General features: G+C 38.2%; 1 protein-coding gene across 7 annotated transcripts in view; it reads right to left on the bottom strand.

Annotated features, from left to right (window-relative positions):
• Nucleotides 1-17,942, bottom strand: part of Eml6 (EMAP like 6) — a 460,853-nt gene that overhangs the window by 262,385 nt on the left and 180,526 nt on the right. For all 7 annotated transcript variants that reach the window (XM_045147997.1, XM_045147999.1, XM_045147998.1 and 4 more), the window contains exons 2-4: nt 11,235-11,394; nt 7,134-7,232; nt 2,715-2,783 (exon numbers count right to left, since the gene is read on the bottom strand). In XM_045147997.1, coding sequence (XP_045003932.1) covers nt 2,715-2,783; nt 7,134-7,232; nt 11,235-11,394 — 328 coding nt within the window. The remainder of the gene's footprint in view (nt 1-2,714; nt 2,784-7,133; nt 7,233-11,234; nt 11,395-17,942) is intronic.

Here is a 17,942-nt window from a genome sequence, read left to right as displayed (position 1 = left end):
ATAAGACCCTATTGCTGAAGACTCCACATGCTTGGGCTGCAAGGTCACCAAGAAATCAAACTGGGGCTGAGCTTGAAACCTCCTAGCTGTAGACCAGCTGACAGAAAGCTGGAAAAAACTGTACTGCATGCAGCCCTATGGGATATAGAAGCCATCAGTTGGGAAAACAGTGAACATTGCAAGCCTCAAGTTTGGCCAGATAGGCCAAATGCACCAACAAGAGCAATAGTGGCATGTCTGTTATGGGGGGAACTAACTGCTCTCTAATTGGACTGGAGACCCACTCTATTCTTGGTACTGAAAACCTAATCAAAAGCCTATGGTGGGGGAGGTCATGAGCCTTAGGAGTATAATGCCTGCTCTTATCTGGCCGATGCATATAGAATACCCACCAAATTGCCCTGGAAGGACTTTACTTAATGTTAATACCCATATACTAATGCTACTCTCAACTTTGGTTATAACTCCTCTTTTCAGATGGTGGTGACCAACTGGGATGACCCAAAAGGCACCATAGTGCTGAGATGTGACAGAGGAGTGTTTGGCACTGAAACATTTCTATCACACCTTCCAATGCTAAAGGTCCATTGTGGAAGAGGTGGTAGAAAAAATGTAAGAGCCAAAGGAAGGGTAGGACTGCTTACAATGCAATCATGCCGAAAGAAATTGTCCTTGATATCCATGACCTCTCAGTGCCTAGCCCTACCTTCACAAGACCCTCATAATAAGAGGAAAAGATGATGACATCAAAATGAAAGAGAGACTAATGGAGAGAGGAAGAGGATATGATGCAGTGTGGATTTGTGAAGGGGACAATGAAGAAGGGAAGGAAATTATCATGGTTTGTCTATAAGTATGAAACCTGTCAAAAAAAATAAATAAAATTTTTAAAAGTTTTAGTGCCCAATAGTTAGAGATGCTATTATTATATTGTAAATTATCATACAAATTGTTTATTTCTCATTTTAAAAATTGTTTACATCATTTTAATTTTTTTAAATTTCTAATATGCTTTAGTAAATAGAACATATTCATATTCTTCTCATTATCAGTTTTTGTTTTTTGTTTTCTTTTTTTTGGTTTTTTGAGGTAGGGTCTCACTCCAGCTCAGGCTGACCTGGAATTCACTATGTAGTCTCAGGGTGGCCTCAAACTCATGGTGATCCTCCTACCTCTACCTCCCAAGTGCTGGGATTAAAGGCATGTGCCACCACGCCCGGCTGTTTTTTGTTTCTTAAAGTGGGGTCTCATTCTAGCTCAGGCTGACCTGGAACTCACTCTGTAGTCCAAGGCTTGCCTTGGACTCACAGTCATCCTCCTACTTCAGCCTCTGGAATACTGGGCTTAAAGGCATGCACCATCACCCCAACAGCAGTTGTTCCTTTTTATCCTAAAGTTCTTTCTTGATTATCTTAGCTACCTACATTACTTTAGAATAACATAAAGGGAAATTCTATCAGGGAATAACAGAAATAATTGGAGCTTTAATTGAATTTGTACCATATATGAATTTGGATAGAGGTGATTTTATAAATTTTACATATCCAGAAGTAACATTTTTTTCATCTCTTCAAGTCTTTTATGCTACTTTTTATAGCTTCATAATATTCTCTAAATAAATAAATATAAATAAGTATATTTCTTGCTAAGTTTATTTCTGGGCATTTTATATTCTATCCCTTATTTAACCATTTAGTAGAAATAACAGCAGGATCATGAAAAATCAGACTAAAAGAAGAACAAAAGAACTGGGAAATGGGAATGATGTTAAATGGCTAGAGGAATAATCTATCTACTCTGTTCATATAAAAATGCACCACTATTGTACTAACAGAAGTGCATGAGTGTCACATTAGACAGAACAATGCTCAGGCTCATTTATGCACTGAACCCACAGTTCAGAAGAAATGTATGCTCTGTGACAGCAGAGGATATTGATAGTTTAGTAAATTAGAAAGAAGCAAAGATGGGCCTCACCAGAGGCAAGGTTGGTCTTGTGGTGTGAAGGAAGGCAGGCATACAAAAATTAGTAGGTTTGTAGGACTATTACTCATATCCCTCCATTTCTGTTACTTCTAAGGGAACATATCAACATGTCAAAAAAGCTTAATGTATAATATATGTAAATATTCATTGTAATGTAAAAACTTAATTTATTATTTACCATGAAATCTTAGAACTTCAGGTTAGTATATCATCAAACAATCCCCTTCTGTCTGCCTGCTAAGCACTTCACCTGACTTTCAGTGCTTTGCATTCTGAAAGGTATCCCTGCAGTCCATGCTAGCTGGCTCAGGAGAAGAGAAACAACAATCTGAGATGAAAAAGAACCATGTCAAGTACTCACTGACCACCCAGTTATCTATATAAACACCTAGATTTCTTTTAAAAATATTTTATTTATTTATTTATTTATTTATTTATTTATTTATTTATTTATTTATTTATCTGAGAGAGGGAGAGAGGAAGAGAGAGAGAGAGATGAAAAAGTAGATATAGAGAGAATGGGCATGCCAGGGCCTCCAGCAACTGCAAACAAACTCCAGATGCATGAGCCACCTTGTGCATCTGGCTTTATGTGGGTCCTGGGGAACTGAACCTGGGTCCTTAGGCTTTACAGGAAAGTGCCTTAACTACTAACCCATCTCTCCAGCCCCAATACTTAGATTTCTTTATATATGAGATACCAAATTTAAAAACAAAAATGACCTTACCTTTATATGTTTCACTCCACAGCTAACCACTCTATGTGGTTGATATGGATCCCAGGAAATATCAAAAATCTGTTAAAAATGTCAAAAAAATTAAATCTTGATATTTTTTATATGTTTTTTCCTTCTTTCAGAGGTCAGTGCAATTCTAAAACTTTATTCTAGGTTACTTGCACAGAATGAAAATGCAAGGTTTGGTGATAAGAACCAGTTGAGAATTATTCATGCTGTCTAACCCCTCACGGCTTAGTACCTCAGGCCTGAGTACAGAAGTTATTAACCACAACCCTTGAGTATGCAGGTTATCATATTATGAATTTTGTCCATTTGGAGTAAACACCTTTTGATGATTAAAATAATTTTTAAGTCAAACTTTTCATTATTTTTCACAGTGCTGATAAAATATTTTAGAGATAGTATTTCAATAAAAAAATAAAAGGAGGGCTGGAGAGATGGCTTAGCGGTTAAGTGCTTGCCTGTGAAGCCTAAGGACCCCGGTTCAAGGCTCGATTCCCCAGGACCCATGTTAGCCAGATGCACAAGGGGCACACGCATCTGGGGTTTGTTTGCAGTGGCTGGAAGCCCTGGCGCGCCCATTCTCTCTCTCTCTCTCTCTTTCTATCTGCCTCTTTCTCTCTCTCTTACTCTCAAATAAATAAATAAAAATGAACAAAAACATTTAAAAAAATTTTAAAAAGGAATTATAAAATGCTATATTTAATTAGAAAATATTTAACAATTACATATGTGTGGGCAGCAGCCTATAGTAATAATGGAAAGTAAGACAGAAGCATATTTTGAACACTAGATTAACCCAAATAAGATGGCCCTCTTACATTTTCAATTCTCCAAGGAACTAAAAAAAAAAAAATCACATAGTACCATTTGCCTTTTGGAAGAGCTACTACACAGTTTTCAGGAAGTTCTATTTCCATTTTGAAGACAGGAAAGAGAAGACTCCCTGCTAACCTTGAAAGTTAAACCACCTTTCATGATCATTTATTTTTATTTATTTTTTTTTAAATATTTTATTTTTATTTATTTATTGGACACAGAAAGAGGGGAAGAGAGAGAGAGAGAGAGAATGGGAGCACCAGGGCCTCAGTCACTGCAAACAAACTCCAGATGCATGCGCCCCCTTGTGCATCTGGCTCACGTGGGTCCTGGGGAATTGAACCTGGGTCCTTTGGCTTTGTTGGCAAATGCCTTAACCACTAAGCCATCCCTCCAGCCCCCTTTCATGATCATTTAAAGTATGCATTTCCAGGGTCCATCCAAGATGCTCCACTTAGTGGGTTTTAAATGAGTTCAGCTACCTGCATTTTAAAACAAACTCCAGGATGTTCTGGTTCAGGTGGTCCCTGGACCACATTCTGTAAAAAGCTGATAGAAAGGGAAACATCAATTGTCAGGGCCAAAATCTAGATCAGAGAAAGAACTTAGACCATTAGATTTTACATGGAAAAGAATGATAATGGACTTCAGAAAGACCACTTATGAAAAAGGATTGGGCCCAAGTGTCCATTTTAGCATCTGAGCTCAGCCAAGTTTCAATATCTTTAACCTTTATCTCATCTTCTCTAAAATTATAAACACAATCTCAGCTTTGCTTGGAGGAAAACTAAAATAATGTGGGTGAAATCATCTTCCAAGCTATAAAGCTCTATTAGGCAAATGTAATAGTTTTAGTAATCTTTTGAAGCCAAGTATTCCTACTTGCACCAAAGTATGAGTAATAAAAAAAAACACTGTATGATGCAGATTAATGGGGCCTGGGAGAATGATATAAAGTATGTTGTTACAACATTCTGGACTTACATTGTAACTGGGCTCCAGTAGTTAGGATCTGTTTTCAAAAGTTATCTTTTTCAGTTCCAGCTCCCAGAAATATCACACTAGGAGTGAAAATTCCCTGTCCCTAAAGTCCTGGCCTCTGGCATGGAGGAAGTCTTATCTCCCAGTTACAGTAAAGAGAGACCACAGCAAAACCAACATATGCCTAACTTATGGCTTTTGTTCTCCTTTTCCCAAAGTTATTACAGTTCTATGGGAAAGGCAGAGGCAGATTGAATATTTCCCTTCACATTTTGTTCACTGAGAAATAACATCTTACTAGAGTAACATTACACTTTTTACAATCCAATCCTAACTACAAACTTGTAGCATAGACTAGGTCACAGTCATTGAAACAAACAAGCAGGTTATATGACATTCAGTAATGCTAAAAGAAAAGGTTTGGACAAACTATACAATGTTTAACTGAGCAGAACACTATTGCAAACTGGGTAGTCCTCAGAAACAGTAGAGACTTAGAGCTTCACTCTACAACATGGACAAGCATGACGTAAGGGGAGCTAGGGTACAGAAGCACCACACAGCTCAGGTTCAGCTTGGCTTGCTTGATGTAGGTATGGTTCTCTGCCTGTGACTGGCTGAAGCTTTGCTGCTGTGAAGGGCTGATATTTAGCTGCTTGTTACAAAAGTACACGTCTAAATTAAACAGTTTACTTTCCAAGATAGGTTGCAGTTCCCTATATATGCAGAGACTCAAATTTGGCACTAAGGCAACCTAGCTAAATTTGGTATTAACAGGATTTAGCAGCATGACCAAAGCACATTATACATAAGCAAAGGTGAATATGTTAGACTCTTTTCTAAGTAAGTAGATTTTGCTGGTTGAAAGTATTTACAACTTTTTCTTTCCTTTGTTTCTGAAGGTAATGGGCCTTAAAGTCTAAAATTGACATGATGATTCAGGTTATCCTATATAAAATGATTCTGAAATTGAAGTAATAATTGTAAAATAACTTGGATAAAATATTGTGTTCTCAGCAGCAGTAGATATGGCATCACAAACTGGGAGGCAGAGGTAGGAGGATCACAATGAGTTCAAGGCCAACCTGAGACTATATAGTGAATTCCAGGTCAGCTTGGGCTAGAGTGAGACCCTACCTCAAAAAACTGAAAAAAAAGAAAGAAAAAGAAAAGATGTGTAATGGGTCTCAAGTCCACTTTCTGTGAGCACTGGAATTCATGTACTGTTCCACCCAACTCAACTTACTTTATAGGATATATGTAATGGGATCACAGCCTAAGCCAAAAAAGAAAAAAAAGGTAACATCTAAAATTTAAGCATCAAATAGGATCAACCTAAATATTTCATTAAGTACTGTTATGGTTTGGCCATGAAGTTTCATGTGTGAAATACTTGGCCCCCGGCTGGTGGCACTACTGAAAGGTGATTGTATCAAGGAGACACAATCTTAATCTGGGGATGAGATCATTGGGTCAGAGTTCACTATGGAGAGGGGTTTCCCTGCAAATGTGCCTGTTCTTCATCCCTTACTCAGTCTGTCTCCTGGCTGCCATGAAGTGAACAGTTTTTTCATGTGAAGCCCTCATGCCAAGAACGTACTGTCTTCCCACAGGCCCCGAAACATGCTGCCCAGTAAACACTTGCCTGTGAAACCTCTGAAACCATGAGCCCAAACTAGTCTTTCTTCCTTTAAATTGTTTTGCTTAGGTATTTTTCTTCAAGCTACAGCAGTAGTGACCATGCAAGTTCTAACTCATTTCAATTAACCTCAAATACCCAAGGGCAGAGCCCTAGTGTCCCTAAATTGAAAATCTTAACAGAGAATTCCATGTGTAACTACCGTTAGGAATCAGTCTTTTACCAACTTTTAGATTCTATTGCTGTTCACTAAAGACTTGACCCTGGAGGGGAATTTGAAACTACTGTAAGGTTCCTACAAATCTTCATAGATGAAGTATAAATATTTTTCAGAGCTCATACTATACAATACAATGAATTCAATGTTTAATTAGTTCTCATTGTATATAGACAGTTATATAGAAAACAATTTAAAATTCTAGGTATAAGGTACTTAAGCAAATTCCCTTTTCTGTCACACCAGCAAAACAAGGTAATAAAAAGTCAAACCATTCAGTTATTATGTAAGACAGTAGAGAAATAGCTTCCTGACTGGTTATATGCATATGCCTACTAATTCCTTTATCTTGCCAGCTATGACAACATGAACTACATTTCTATCACACTGAGTTCAGTATGAATGATGACAAACAGGTCACAATTTTCATTCAACATTGTCAAATGTGCCAAAAAAATCCACAAATCAAAATGCATTCCGTTATAATAATTTTGTGAATATTTTCTATTCCCATATGCCAGTGAATACATCTAAACTGTACATTTAATTTCAAACTCATTCATTTTAATTTTATAAGACAAATGCCAGCAACAAAATATTTTTGCCTCTAAGAAGCAGCAACAGTTAACTGTTAATCATAAGTAAAATAAATAATATAAGCTGAATATGTAGGTAAAATTTATACATAGTAAATTTAAAGACAAAATCACAGTTCTGAAATCTGCATAGCTTGATCCAATAAAGTTCTTACCCGGTCAGAATGGCCAGTGGCTGAGGCCAGAAGTTTTCCCTTCTTCCAGTCCCAAACGCAGACTGTATTTTTGGCATCTAATCCCACAGAGGCTAAACGCTGAGAAAAAGAGTAATTTAATGTCTGAAAGTGATGGGAAGATTTACTATTGTTTACAATTACTTTCAACAACTACTTACTGGTTGCCTACTAGGGGTTAGGCATTGAATCTCTTATACACATATTGATTTCCCAAAATCCATTCCAAACCCCAAACTAAAGATATCACAGCAGATGATTTCCAATAGATGATACAGAAACTTCTAACTCCTAAGAGCTACTGATCACTTGTTCCTTTTCAATATAAGATACAAAGTCTAACCAGTTCTCTATCAAATCAATGGAAGTCAGAGGGGCATCTTGAAGGCAGGGATTAAAATTCATTTAAAATATATCTTAAATTTTACTGTGAAAGGAGGGTGTGGTGGCTCACACTTATAATTCCAGTTCTTAGGAAGCTGAGGAAAGATAATCACTATGAGTTCAAGGCCAGGCTGGGCTACAGAGTGGCACTCTGTCTCAAAAAGCTTCATTAATGTGAGATGTAAGGAACTTTGAATTTTTTTAAATTTATTTATTTGACAGCAACAGAGAGAAAGAGGCAGATAGAGGCAGAGACTGGGCGCTGCAAACGAACTCCAGACTCATGTGCGCCCCCTTGTGCATCTGGCTAACATAGGTCCTGGGGAATCAAGCCTCAAACTAGGGTCCTTAGGCTTCACAGGCAAGTGCTTACCAGTTAAGCCATCTCTCCAGCTCAAGAACTTTGAATTTTACTAGCCGAAAAGTCCCACCAAACTGAAAATTAAAGGATTTCACAAACATATACAGAATAAATCCAATAAGTGATCCTTATTTTTCCTTAAGTGTGTATAATTTCACAAGCACTTAAAATGACATGAAAAGGATATATGCTTTTAATAAAAGTCACCTCAATTCTTCTTGTAGTCATATCAGTTACTTATCCTCAAAGTTCAAACTCAACACATATATTTATATTCAAAAATGGTAAGTAGCATGTGCAGATTTTGGTATTTGGAATATCAAAATCAGAGGTTCCTGCAAGATACTACGTAGGAGACAGAACTGTATATTAGATATCTGGACTGGGAGTAAGTAGATTTGGCTTTCCTTTGATTTTGAACTTACATAAGCAAACATGCCTTCAGAAAATTAACTTCCTTAAGTTTCAGTTTTCTCATGTGTAAAATGTGTGGGAAATATTTTTTACATTGTAGAACTATATTAGTCAAACAAAACAACAGAAATCAGATGATTTTGAAAATATAATACTATCCAAGTGTAAATGTATATGAGATTACATATTTTATGGAGTATGTTTGTGTGCAGTCATAAACATACTCATGTAGCATGAAAGAGCCAGAGATGACTAAGTGTGCATGTGTTGTCATGTGGGATTATTAAGGCTTCTCCAGTGAAAATGACTTCTATTAGCATTAATTAATATAAAAAGTAAATTTGGGGGCTGGAGGGATGGCTTAGCCGTTAAGGCACATGCATGCAAAGCCTAAGGACCCTGGTTCAACTCTCCAATTCCCATGTCAGCCAGATGCACATGATGGCACATGCGTCTAGAGTTGGTTTGCAGTGGCTAGAGGCCCTGGTGCACCCATTCTCACTCTTTCTCTGTCTCCCTCCCTCTCTCTGTCTCCAATAAATAAATAAATAAAAATTAAAGTTGGAAGTTTTGAATATCCTTAAGAAAGATCTTCACTATATAACTTTTTGTTGAGCATTCCACCAATGAAATTTAGAAAACACAGTTTGTTTTTATCTATATAAGAAAACCAGAGTGGGTAAATTCTATTCACTTTGTTTGTTTTCTATCATAAATTTTAAAAATTGTATTTATTTATTTAATAGAGAAAAGGAGGTAGATAAGAGAGAGAGAAAGGGCATGCCAGGGCCTCTGGCCACTGCAAACGAACTCCGAATACATGTGCCACCTTGTGCATCTGGCTTATGTGTATACTAGGGAATTGAACCTAGGCCCCTTAGGATTAACAGGCAGGCACCTTATCTACTAAGGCATCTCTCCAGCCCCAGTTTATTTTTTAATAGAAAAGAAATCAGTTAACAAGCAAGGGTAGTGACATTCATTTGGTTCCAATGAACTGTGCCTAGGGAACGTGGCAGATCTGGGCACTAGGCATCAACAAGCCAAGAAACCCATCCTGGCAAATAGGAGGTTACTTTTCTTGACAGTTAAAAACCCACAGCCCACCCCACCTCTCCCATCCTGTCAAAGTGAAACCTCAAAGGGAATAGCTGAGATTCTAACTTGAAATAACATGACAAGGAACTAATAGTTAAAGCTGGATTTCCCTCCACTGCATCCCATTTCCTTGTGCACCAAATTCTGATGTAGATATGTGCCGAAGTAACCAAGAATATGCATGGAAGTACACCTATAAGTGTATATTTATGTTTACACATCCTTAGGCATTCTGGTAGTCAATTAATTAAATTAGAAAGTCAACATAAAAATAAGCCTGAACAAATTTCCAGCTATTTCTCTTCAGACATGGATATGTAATAGAATATGTGTATTATCTTGGCCACATAAGATAAGCTTACAGACTACTGAAATTAAAAAACATAGCTGAGGGCTGCATATATAGTAAACTGACTTCTAGGTAGAAAAATGAATAAGGATCAATAATCTCTCTCAAAACAGTAGAAGATACTAAGTAAATGTTAAATATTTTAAAATTATCCAAACTAGATCAACTCCTAATAGTTGAGTGAATTTCTTACAAACTCTTAGTTTGGTCAAGAGTCTGAATGATTTCAGCAGTCTTTCCATGGCACTGGCTTAAAGAATTAACACTAGGATTTTCCAACCATTGGATTGAACAAACAAACCAACTGATACATGGAGGGTGAAAGAAGCAGAGAAAGGGAAATGTAGGAACATGATGAAGTCTAGAGAGAAAATTAAGAATTTTAGCAAAAAGGTTAATGAGTTAAGGCCAAGAATGACCCTTCTCTGTTTTCATTTCTATTTCTAAAATATATTTACCTCATTTCTGTCAAGTGTTGCTGAATGTTCAAGAAGGGACAGCTAATTCTGTGGGCACTAGGAAGGTTGCATGAAGGCCTAGGAAGTGTCTTCAAACAATGGATCTCTTCAAGATGCAAAGCAATTGAGTGAGATACTTCAGATGAGAGATTCAACATGAAGAAAGGAATGCAGTTGAATGCACAGATATGGTAGGCATATCTTACTACCCTATCCAGTTTTACTACGTGGGAAGAGTGGACTCTAAAAACATGGTTAACCCAGAATGCCTTCCTAAAAAGTATGAGCCTTCTTCAAAATACTTTAATCATTTCTTGGTTTTAAAGAATGTTTCAACATTTTCTGCTGGCAAAATGAATTATTCAGAAATTGTTAGGACACTAATTAAGATGACTTAAAATTCAAAAGGCAGAATGGGGAGAAGGATGAATGCCACAGGTATTGATAACTGCTTGAATTAAGAGGAGTAGAGAGAAGGAAGTGATCTCAAGATCTCCTCAAAAGATTATGAGAAGGTGATATCTTGGTCAAGACATAATTCCCAATAGGAAGCTAATAATAGGTGACAAGGTAGAACTGCTGAACCCTGACAGATACTACTTCATGACTTCATGATATATTTTATGGAGGTTTCTAAATAAGTAGTGGGACTGGAGGAACCCAAACTGAAGTTCTTGGTGAGCTGTGTACCAGCATCACTAAGCCTGAAAAAGGGTCCACAGGTAGGAAATTCCAGGATGCTGCCAATGGGAACCAGCAAAGGTTGGTAGCTACTTACATTATAATGTTTGTTTGTTTGTTTTTTTGTTTGTAGAGGTAGGGTCTCACTTTAGCTCCTGCTAACCTGGACCTCACTCTGTAGTCCCAGGATGGCTTTAAACCCACAGTGATCTTCCTACCTCTGCCTCCCAAATAAATGCTGGGATTAAAGGCATACACTACCATGCCTGGCTACATTATAACCTTCAGTAAATTGTAAAATGCCATTAAAGAGAACATAAATGGAAAGAAATACACACCTGTCCATCTGAATCGAAAGCCAAACAGGCAACTCCATGTGTATGGACATCTTTAAGAATAGACACAGTCTGGACATTATAGGAATCCCATATGCATATATATGGCTCCTTCCCAACTTGGCCAGTTGCAATCAGACTTTTATCTGGGTGTAAGGCAAGGCTGAAAGAGAAAAAAGGCTTCCTTTCATATCTTTTAATTGAACAAAGTTAAAATACACTCATCATCTTTTATCCAAATTTGTTTCATATTTTAATTATCATTCAAGGCTCTCACAAGAAAGACTCAAATTTTCCCAAAGTAATTATCTGATAAATTTAAATTAAAATGTTTAGCTTTGGAAAATAGCAGCCTAACAAAGTTTGACAATTTCATCTAATCTCACCTACTTGTTTACCTTGAAAATTAGGCAGTATTAAGATTATCATATTCTAATTAGAAAAGATTCTACATGGCTCTATAGTTAATTTATATAATATTTACTTACTGGTTTTCAAATATTACTGAGACTAGCTTTTGACTTTAATTTGCTGTTGCTAAGAGAAAGTTCACTCCTAAATTAACTAAATATACTTGCAAAATCACTAAACAGATACTGTTTGTATTAGGATTTCAAAGCATAGAAAGTCCCCAAGGTCAAGTACTGTTTATACTGGCATAAATTATACATTTTAAGTGAAAATTTCTATTTTACATGAGTCACAGTAGCATCAAGAGAAATGCAAATTATGCTTGTGGTTGGTGTAACAATTTTCCTCTGAAGTCCTATCAAAACAAAACTGCCAAATACCAACTAGAACTGCAAGACTTCTGTAGTAATCAGAGAGAAAATTTACCATCAGTATTGTACTTCAGAAGTCACTATGTGTTACATGAATGTACAAAGAAGTTGTGCCTTCCTAAAAACGGAGGAGTTGGGAGCTTAAAAAATAAGGATACAGGGGCTGAGGAGATGGCTCAGTGGTTAAGCTACTTGCCTACAAAGCCTAAGGACCCTGGTTCAATTCCCCAGTACCCATGTAAAGCCAGATGCACAAGGTGGCACATGTATCTGGAGTTTGTTTGCAGTAGCTAAAGTTCCTGGCATGCCCATTTTCTCTCTCCCTCTCTCTTCCTTTTTCTCAAATAAATAAATAAAATACATTTTAAAGATAAGGATACAAATAAACCAAGAAAAAGCACATAACCAATATGAAAAACTAGCAAAAGACCCTGTTGACCCAATACACAGAAGTAGAATATTTCCCAATTTCAATTTCAGCATCTGTGTACATAATAAACAGAAGCAGACTATTGTTTTTTCAACTTCCAGCATGGTATTAAGATCAAACACTTGGATATACCTATTTTTTTAAAAAAATTTTTGTTCATTTTTATTTATTTATTTGAGAGCAACAGAGAGAAAAAGAGGCAGATGGCAAGAGAGAGAGAATGGGTGCACCAGGGCCTCCAGCCATTGCAAACGAACTCCAGATGCATGAGCCCCCTTGTGCATCTAGCTAACGTGGGTCCTGGGGAACCAAGCCTCGAACTGGGGTCCTTAGGCTTCACAGGCAAGCACTTAACTGCTAAGCCATCTCTCCAGCCCGGGATATACCTATTTGACATTCCTTGTTCCCCTTAATTTTTGGACAATTACTTAATTTCTTATGTCTGTTATCATTAATATAAAGTGGTACAAAATCAACACTCAATACAAGTCCATCATCATTCATGTAACTGGTATTATTATATAGCTAGAACCAACATATGCATGCCATGTGGTCACAGTGTGCCTTTCATATACAATCTAGATTATATGTGAGTTGGACATGTAACAAATACTTTCTATAAAATATATCCTCAGGGATTTTATAAGGAAGTAACACACACACACACACACACGCACACACACACTGAGGAAGACCTTCAGTGGAATGGGGGCAGGGAGGAGGGAAATGAGGGTACAACACATGATATATACATACAAAGTTTCTATTTAATAAAAAATAGCTTTGTATTAGAGATGGTTACAATACATTATGAATGTAATAAATACATAGAAATATATGCTCTAAAATAGAAAGTGCTATGCTTTGTGAATTTGATTTAAATATTTAAAAGTATGTACATAGGGTAAAGAAAAAAACAAAACCTCATTGTTTGGGGCAATCACTCAGATGGTAAAGTACTTGCTGTGAAAGCATGAAGACCTGAGATTGATCTCCAGAACACACATGCATGCACATCAGGTAGAGGAGCAAGTCCTTGTAACCCCAGCAGTGATGAATTGGTGACAGGTGGAGCTCTGGGGCTTACTGGTCAGCCAATCTACCCTACTTGTTTAGCTCCAGATCAATAAGAGACCTTTCCTCAAAACAAACAAACAACAAAAAGGCCAGGTAAACAATGCTCCTGAGAAATGACACCTGAGTTTGTCCTCCGGCCTCCATATGTACCACATATACATGCACATTCACACACACACACACACACACACACACATGCATAAGCACAAACAGATAATTCATATAAAAGAGAATCTTTTTCATAATAGGTGAATGCTAGGTACTTTAAAACTTTACATTTCAATTGGTGAGAGATGATTTTAAGAAATGTGAAATGAACCTTCTAATTCAGTTTTATCAGAATGTATCTGGTATTTGCCAATTGGCTTCCTATTACTATCATAAACACCTAGTACAGTTCACTTTGCCTCCGTTTTATTAGTTTCAGTCGAGAATCAGCTGGTCTCACATAATGGTAGGAGAAAAACTGCTCACATCATAGTTGAAAAATGAAAGGAAAACAGAGCCAGACGTGGTGGTGCACACCTTTAATCTCAGCACTCAGGAGGCAGAGGTAGGAAGATTGCCTGAGTTTGAGAATTTGAGAATACATAGTTAATTACAAGTCAGCCTGGAACAGAGTGAGACACCCTACCTTGGAGAAAATAAAAAAGGAAAAGGAAGGTGTGGTAGTTTAAATAGATGCCCCCAATATATTTAGTGTTTTATTACAGTTTTTAATTTAGATCTATAGCAACCTTCGTGGAGGAGGTGTTGCTGGGCGCATCTTAGGTATTCTAAGGTATGGTGGTAGATTTAATTTTTTTTTTTTTCGAGGTAGAGTCTCACTCTAGCCAAGGCTGACCTGGAATTCACTATGTAGTCTCAGGGTGGCCTCAAACTCACAGAAATCCTCCTACCTCTACCTCCCGAGCACTGGGATTAAAAGCATGTGCCACCACACCTGGCTTCTAAAATTTTAATCTAAAGATAAAATGTCTAGAGATTTTTTAAAATGTTTTATTTTATTTGCAAGCACACAGGCAGAAAGAGATCGAGAACAGAGATAGACAGAGAGAGAATGGGTGCGCCAGGGCCTCCAGCCTCTGCAAACAAACTCCAGGCGTGCACCCCCTCAAACCGGGGTCCTTCGGCTTCACAGGCAAGCACTTAACCACTAAGCAATCTCTCCAGCCCAAAATGTCTAGAGTTTTAAAAGTGTCTTTGTTTGTGGTGTGGTTTCAGGGACTTGACATGTAGCTTCTCTCTCTGCTTGAACCATTATGGAACTTCCCCTAGATCCATAAGCTTCATTAAATCCCTTTCTTCCATAAGTGTGTCTGGTTTGGAAGTTCATCTCAGTGACCTAAAGCTGTCTATTACAGAATTTGGTAGCAGAAGTGGGGTGAAGTGAACCTGACCTTGGGGATTTTGGTCTTTTGAAACTTTTGTTTTGGAGGAATGGTCTTGGTGTTTACAACTAAAGAGGCCACCTGGGGCAGTAAGCCAAGTAATATAGACTATTCTGATGAGAGCTTTAAAATTCTGAGTGCAGAGAGAATTAAACATAAAGGATTGGCTTATGAACTTTCTAAAGGAAAGGAAAAATGACAGGAGATTTTGTTGGAATTGGGCTATTGGTATAAGGGCTGGCTGTATTCTGCTGTCTAGCCCATAGAGTTTGATCAAGGTTAAATTTGTAATGGACTAGGTGCTTGACTAAAGATATTAGACTGAGAGATTTAAGATTTTAAGTTAAAAAACCTCAAGCAAGTTAAAAGAACAAACACTAAGACTCATTTTAGGTTTCTGAAGCTGCTATTGTCTAACACATTAACTAGCTAAAGGAAGATGACCAATTGCCTTATACTGTAACAATGGAGAAGATGCCTGAGGAAAGACAATGATAAAAATACAAACTCTTGAGGGACTTCCGGTTAAGATGGCGGCGTAGGTACCACGCCAAAGCAGCCTGGGAGGAAAAGAGACCAAAAAACCTCAGCAAAATACACACTTTTACTAAAAATTGAGGAGTATAGGAAACTGAAGTGGCAGCGGAGAAGTAGGAGAGATCCAGAGCATCCGGAGCCTGCACAGGCCAGCAAAAGAGGACCCGGCAGCTCTGCCAACCGCAGCGGCGGTGGGGCGCACCAGAAAGCCGCCAGACTTGGCTCCAGCCGCAGGAAAAGCCAGGTGCAGGAGCTTCCACTCACACCACGCTCTCCGCAACTCAGGAAACGTGAAGGGAGAGCGGCAGAGAGCAGCGGAGGAGCAGACTACGAGGTAGAAGAACACATGGAACAGCGAGAGAACCACAGCAGCTGCGGCTCCCTCTCCTCCCCCACCACCTGAGCCCAGCTCCAGCAAACAGAGCAGCGTCCCAGGACCGGCCACGCCAACTTGAGCCAAGAGCTGGACCCAAGCAGGAGCAGAGTTTGGCAGCAACATCAGCAGCTCTGGAACCGGTACCAGTGGCCCCAGCAGCAGCAGACCCAGGAGCGTCAGCAGCGGCAGACCCAGGAGCGGCAACAACAGCTGACCCAGAAGCAGCAGCAGTTCCAGCAGCAGGGGTGCTGATCTGCAGGGCCACAGTTGCCAGGCTTGGTTTGCCCCACAGGAAAAGCCAGTGCCCAGCTCCAGAAATCAGAACAGCAGCCCGACGACCCAGGCAGCAACTTGACTGAAACCAAACTCATCCAAGGTAACTGGGTTTGCACCAGGGAAGGGTCTCACTAGATCACAAGCTGACTGGGATCCCTCAACAAACCAGAAATCTTAACCTCTGTGTTGATAGAGGATCTGGTTGTTATAATAACTACTCTGGCATACATACTTGGGGCTGTTTTTGACTGAATGGGTACAGTGTTTAGTTAACTTTTAGAATCTACCGGTGTTTTATTCCACTCAGCCCACTTGAATACTCCCATAGCAGGGACTCAACCCCTAGGAGTACCTTTGTAGATACTCTCAGAGTCTTAAGAGCCACATCTAATACCTTAAGCTCCTACCCTGAAAATACATAACATCAAATCAATTGATACACCTAAAAATACCCAGCTAGCTAGAAAATCTAAGCATTAACTTAATCCAAGATGCAAAAATATATACATTATAACACAAGAAACACTAAAAAGCAAGATGATATAAATCCACCTAAAAATATTAATGCATCAGAAATGACCTCCAGTGAGAACGAGTTAGAGGAAATGCCTGTAAAAGATTTCAAAAGAATGATTGCAAATATGTTCAAAGAAGTCAGAGAACAAATCAAAGGAGTCAAAGAGGAACATAAAGAGGAAATCAAAGGAATCAAAGAAGATGCAGGACACCAATTTCATGAAGTAAAGAAGGCAATACAAGACATAAATAAGGAAATAAAAATAATAAAGAAAAACCAGTCAGAATTATTAGCAATGAAGAACAGAGTTAATGAAATAAAAAACTCTGTAGAAAATCTCACCAGTAGAATGGATGAAGGAGAGGATAGAATATCTAAGCTAGAACACCAGATGGCAGATCTAATACAGGCCAACAGAGAGAAAGACAAACTTATAGAAAAGTATGAGTGGGAATTTCAAGATATTCGGGACACTATGAAAAGATCAAATATTAGAATTCAGGGCATAGTAGAAGGAGAAGAATTTCACTCAAAAGGCATAGTAGGTGTCTTCAACAAAATCATAGAAGAAAATTTCCCCCATATTGGGAAAGAGGTGCCAATACAGATACAGGAAGCTTTTAGAACCCCAGCCAGACAAAACCTGGAAAGAACCTCTCCTCGCCATATTATAGTCAAACTTACAAGCACACACACCAAAGAAAAAATATTGAAAGCAGTTAGAGAGAAAAAGCAAGTTACCTACACAAGGAAGCCCATCAGGATTACAGCTGATTATTCAACACAAACTTTTAAAGCCAGAAGGACTTGGGGTGATATATTCCAAGTTCTGAAAGATACCAACTGTCAACCAAGGTTACTTTATCCTGCAAAGTTATCCATTCAAATAGACGGAGAAATAAGGACATTCCATGACAAAAGCAGGTTAAAGGAGTATTTGAAGACAAAAACAGCTCTACAGAAAATACTTGATAGAATCCTCCATGCTGAAGAAAAGGAAAAGCACACATATAAGGAACCTAGAAAAAACAAGCAATACTCAAATACTAGTTAACAGAAGAGAGCACAGGTAGAACCAGAACCGCAAAAAAAAAAAAAAAAAAGGCAAAAATAAATACCCACCTTTCAATAATATCTCCTAATATCAACGGCCTCAATGCCCCAATGAAAAGACATAGATTCGCAGACTGAGTTAAAAAGCAGGATCCTACAATTTGTTGTCTCCAAGAAACTCACCTTTCTACAAAGGATAGACATTATCTTAGGGTGAAAGGTTGGAAGATGGTGCTGCAAGCAAATGGGCCTAGAAAACAAGCAGGGGTTGC

This window comes from Jaculus jaculus, chromosome 4 (genome assembly GCF_020740685.1).
Source record: "Jaculus jaculus isolate mJacJac1 chromosome 4, mJacJac1.mat.Y.cur, whole genome shotgun sequence".
NCBI lineage: Eukaryota > Metazoa > Chordata > Mammalia > Rodentia > Dipodidae > Jaculus > Jaculus jaculus.
The sequence above is the reverse complement of the archived record's forward strand: the minus strand, read 5'-3'. Positions and strand labels throughout refer to the sequence as shown.